This window comes from Diospyros lotus, chromosome 6 (genome assembly GCF_014633365.1).
Source record: "Diospyros lotus cultivar Yz01 chromosome 6, ASM1463336v1, whole genome shotgun sequence".
NCBI classification, from domain to species: Eukaryota; Viridiplantae; Streptophyta; class Magnoliopsida; order Ericales; family Ebenaceae; genus Diospyros; species Diospyros lotus.
The window spans coordinates 16,498,728-16,502,244 of NC_068343.1; the positions used below are offsets into that span (position 1 = coordinate 16,498,728).

The following is a 3,517-nucleotide window of genomic DNA, read 5'->3' on the forward strand; positions in this document are numbered from 1 at the left end:
ACGACAAGAAGCGGGAATGAAAGTCTTTCTCAACAAGGCTTTATAATGGCATATAGCATAGCAAAATTACAAAAGCTTTTGGTACAACAACCGCTCCTATTATAATTAAATTGACACAAACCCAACGCATATTACTATTATTCAAGTCCTCCAGAAGAAGAAGAAGAAGAAGAGAAGAAGCCCTTTTCTCAGTCTTCTTCACAAAGATTTTAGTGCTTGACAGCTTCTGCCAGCTCCTGTTCATGTGTGTGTATACACACACACATGCATGCTGGTGCCAACCACAAGCAGGCTATATAAGAAAGGAACTTCTATTTGGATAGAATTGGTCTAGATAAAATTATTTTTTTTGTTATTTTAATTATTGATGTTAAGATAATTATGTCATTTAATATTTTATTTACCGATAATACCCTCTCTAGTTACAATTCAAAATTTCATTCTCTATCTTTTTTGTTAAATTTAAATTTTAGTCTCTCACTTCATTTAATGAATTTTTAGAATCCCAAGAGTTACAATGAATTTAAATATGGAGATTCTATTTTATTCGAATTGGTTGACGCACGAAATTACTAAAGGCATCAAATAACAAAAATATCAATAATAAAATCCACCCAATAATTCAGATAAACCTCAATTTCTAGCAGATTGCATCTAAATGCAATCCGCCAGATGCAGTTGCAGCCCGCTAGCGGACTGTATCTAAGATGCAGCCCCTGCATCCTAGCGGGTTGCATCATAGATGCAGTCCGCTAGTGCATCTGGCGGTTTGCATCATAGATGCAACCCCTGCATCCTAGCGGGCTACATCATAGATGCAGTCCGCCAGCATTGCATGCAATCCGTCTAATGTGGGCAGACTTCAACATAGATGAAATCTGCTCGTTAAATTCGAGACAATGCGGTAATTTTAAGATGATAATATTTTTATGATTTGATGTCTTTAGTCATCTCGTGCGTTAATTAATTCGGACAAAGTAAAATAATTCATGAATGAAATAAAATAGAAGGAGAATGCAAAAAGAATACATTGATTACGGCCAATGGTGTGCTGCCACCTAAGTGTCATAATTGTTATTATTCATTTTCATAACTAATTTTGTTTGCTTTGAAAATGTGCAACTTTAATGTGTTGGACAGTAATTTTAGATAAGGAAACATACGAGTGAAGAGTTAGAATTTTTATAAGGTTAAAATTATCTTTTTATTTTGTTTAATATAATTAAAATATTATAAAATAATATAAAACAAGTATTAAATGTCTTTTTATCTGGATAAATTTTATTCAAATAAATTTATCGTATAAGAAATTAAGAAACTACTACTAAATAAGGAGGGGCGGAATTGTAAATTCACTCTATGAGAGGCACAGCAGACACACACACACACGAACAACCTGTAGCCATGTTTGTGCAAGCAATTTGAGACGAACGTGCTGGTTGTTGTTGTTGGCCACTCCAAATGCACTTTGCTTATAATTTTTATTATTATTTTCTTCTCTCTCCACAATTATCTGTACTAAACGGCTATAATCCAGCTAATCCCACCTTAAAATATAGTACTCGCCATGTTCTAATCTGACAAAGCGGTCACCCATCGTTGATCCGACGAGGCGAAACCTGTCGCGGGCCCACCTTCTTCAAGTCCTAGATGGAATGGGCATCCGCCACGTCTCCAGATGTTCGACTGTCGTATACGTCGCTGTGTACGCCCATGTCAAACAAGTTGGAAGGGCGGTTTCGGAAATTCACCGACCGCGGTGGAAGTGGTTGGAAAGATCAACGCGCAAAGTGGAGAAAAAGTCTGCAAAATTTCGTATTTAAATATAAGATAACGCATACATTTGCTTCCCTGTGTACGCACGTTCGTGGAAGTAGATGGAGACGTTTCACTGACCGTCGGATGTAAGCCACGTGTTCACGTCAAGTGGCGTTTAAGTAATTTTGCCTGGTTCACGACCCTTTCAAGTTACTACAGTGTACTGTATGGACACGTGTAGGCACCTGGTTGCTGGGCCACCGAGCTCCGGCCAGCGCGAGGGTCGCAAGAAGGTTCCAAGAAGGCGAAGCTGTGAGATAAGCTAGACGACCATTTCAGTCACCGCCATAGATAAGCATTTTCTTTTTCTCTTCTGTTGCTATATGTATGTATGTATATATATATATATATGTATAGTAAAGGGGTAGAGGAATCTCTCTACATGATTGATTAATCTCTCTCTTTTGGGTTTTCTAAGCTCGCTTTCTTCTTTATATAGCCGCTTTACAGTCTCTCTTTCTACCAAAGGCTTCCTGTTTTCTCTGTTTCTTCACTCTAGAAAGCAACCGTGAAGATGGCTTCCTCCGGCTTCCAAATCCTTTTCCTGCTTTCTCTCTTCGCCGCCTCGTGCTTAGCCCAGTCGCCGGCGCCTTCTCCGACGGTTTCCCCCACCGCCACCCCTACTCCGTCACCGACTCCCTCGAAGACGCCCGTTCCTGCGCCTGCTCCGGCCACTCCTTCGCCGTCCCCAACCCCATCGCCAACTCCATCTCCAACTCCGGTCGCAACCCCAACGCCGTCACCCTCCCCCGCCTCGAGCCCCTCCAAGACGCCATCCCCAACTCCTAGCGCCCCCACGCCGCTGGCTCCGACCTCCCCCGGCGGCGCCCCGACCGAGCAGCCCTCCGCGGACAACACCCCCCCCGGTAACGGCGCCTTCGGCGCGAGCAAGTACGCCGTTGCTGGCGCTGCACTGACAGCAGCTTTCATCGCCGCGGCGTTGATGTAAAGCGGACTGATCTGTTAGTACACGTGGCGGGTCGTGGGGTGTAGATCTATGCTTTGTATGGACGGAGGAGATTTGTTTTGTTCTTTGTTCTTGGTTCTCTCGGCGTAGTTTCTTTACTTTACTTTATTTCTTTCTTTCTTTCTCTATGCACATTTTGGGTTTCGTTTCCGATTTTAATTTGCTCTGAATCCATTGATGTACTTTGCTTAATTTTATTGAGATGATCTGCAGCATCAGGGTGATTTGTATTGGTGTTGATTATTATTTTAGTGGTGCTGGGCTCTAGCGTTGACACGTGGATATTCGGTGGAGTCCTATTGTACATTCAATAAATGAATAAAAATTTGTTCCTATTCTTTTACCTCCCATCACATTATTATTATTATTATTATTATTATTATTATTATTGTCAATTTCTGCTGTTTTCTTGTGGATTTTTCAACTTGCACCTGTGGGTGTGTAGTATTTGAGATCAAGATTACGCCCTATGGACTAGATTTGATCTTCATTTGACCTTAATTCTATCAATCTTCCAATATCTCATGCGTCGTGTGTGTGCATTTCATCGGGGGTTAACTGGGATAAGGATAATTTGATTTGAATTTGATCCCAATTTGGCTTTCACCTATCAATCCGGAAAGAAAGGTCTTCTATTATCAACCCCAACCCCAACCCCAACCCCAAGAGTTATCTCAACTCAAAGTGAAGTTGGGGGGGTGGTATGACGTATTTTTCAATTGAATTCTTGAC

General features: G+C 41.4%; 1 protein-coding gene across 1 annotated transcript; it reads left to right on the plus strand.

The window, feature by feature from the left end:
* The first annotated feature begins 2,163 nt into the window (after positions 1-2,163).
* Positions 2,164-3,128, plus strand: LOC127804892 (classical arabinogalactan protein 7-like). The gene has a single exon (XM_052341982.1). The coding sequence runs from the start codon at positions 2,333-2,335 to the stop codon at positions 2,765-2,767; it is 435 nt and encodes a 144-aa protein (XP_052197942.1). The 5' UTR covers positions 2,164-2,332; the 3' UTR covers positions 2,768-3,128.
* Positions 3,129-3,517: the final 389 nt, after the last annotated feature.

Bases quoted from the DNA above. Each gene is read 5' to 3' on its own strand.
- LOC127804892 (XM_052341982.1), top strand. From the start codon at position 2,333: ATGGCTTCCTCCGGCTTCCAAATCCTTTTCCTGCTTTCTCTCTTCGCC.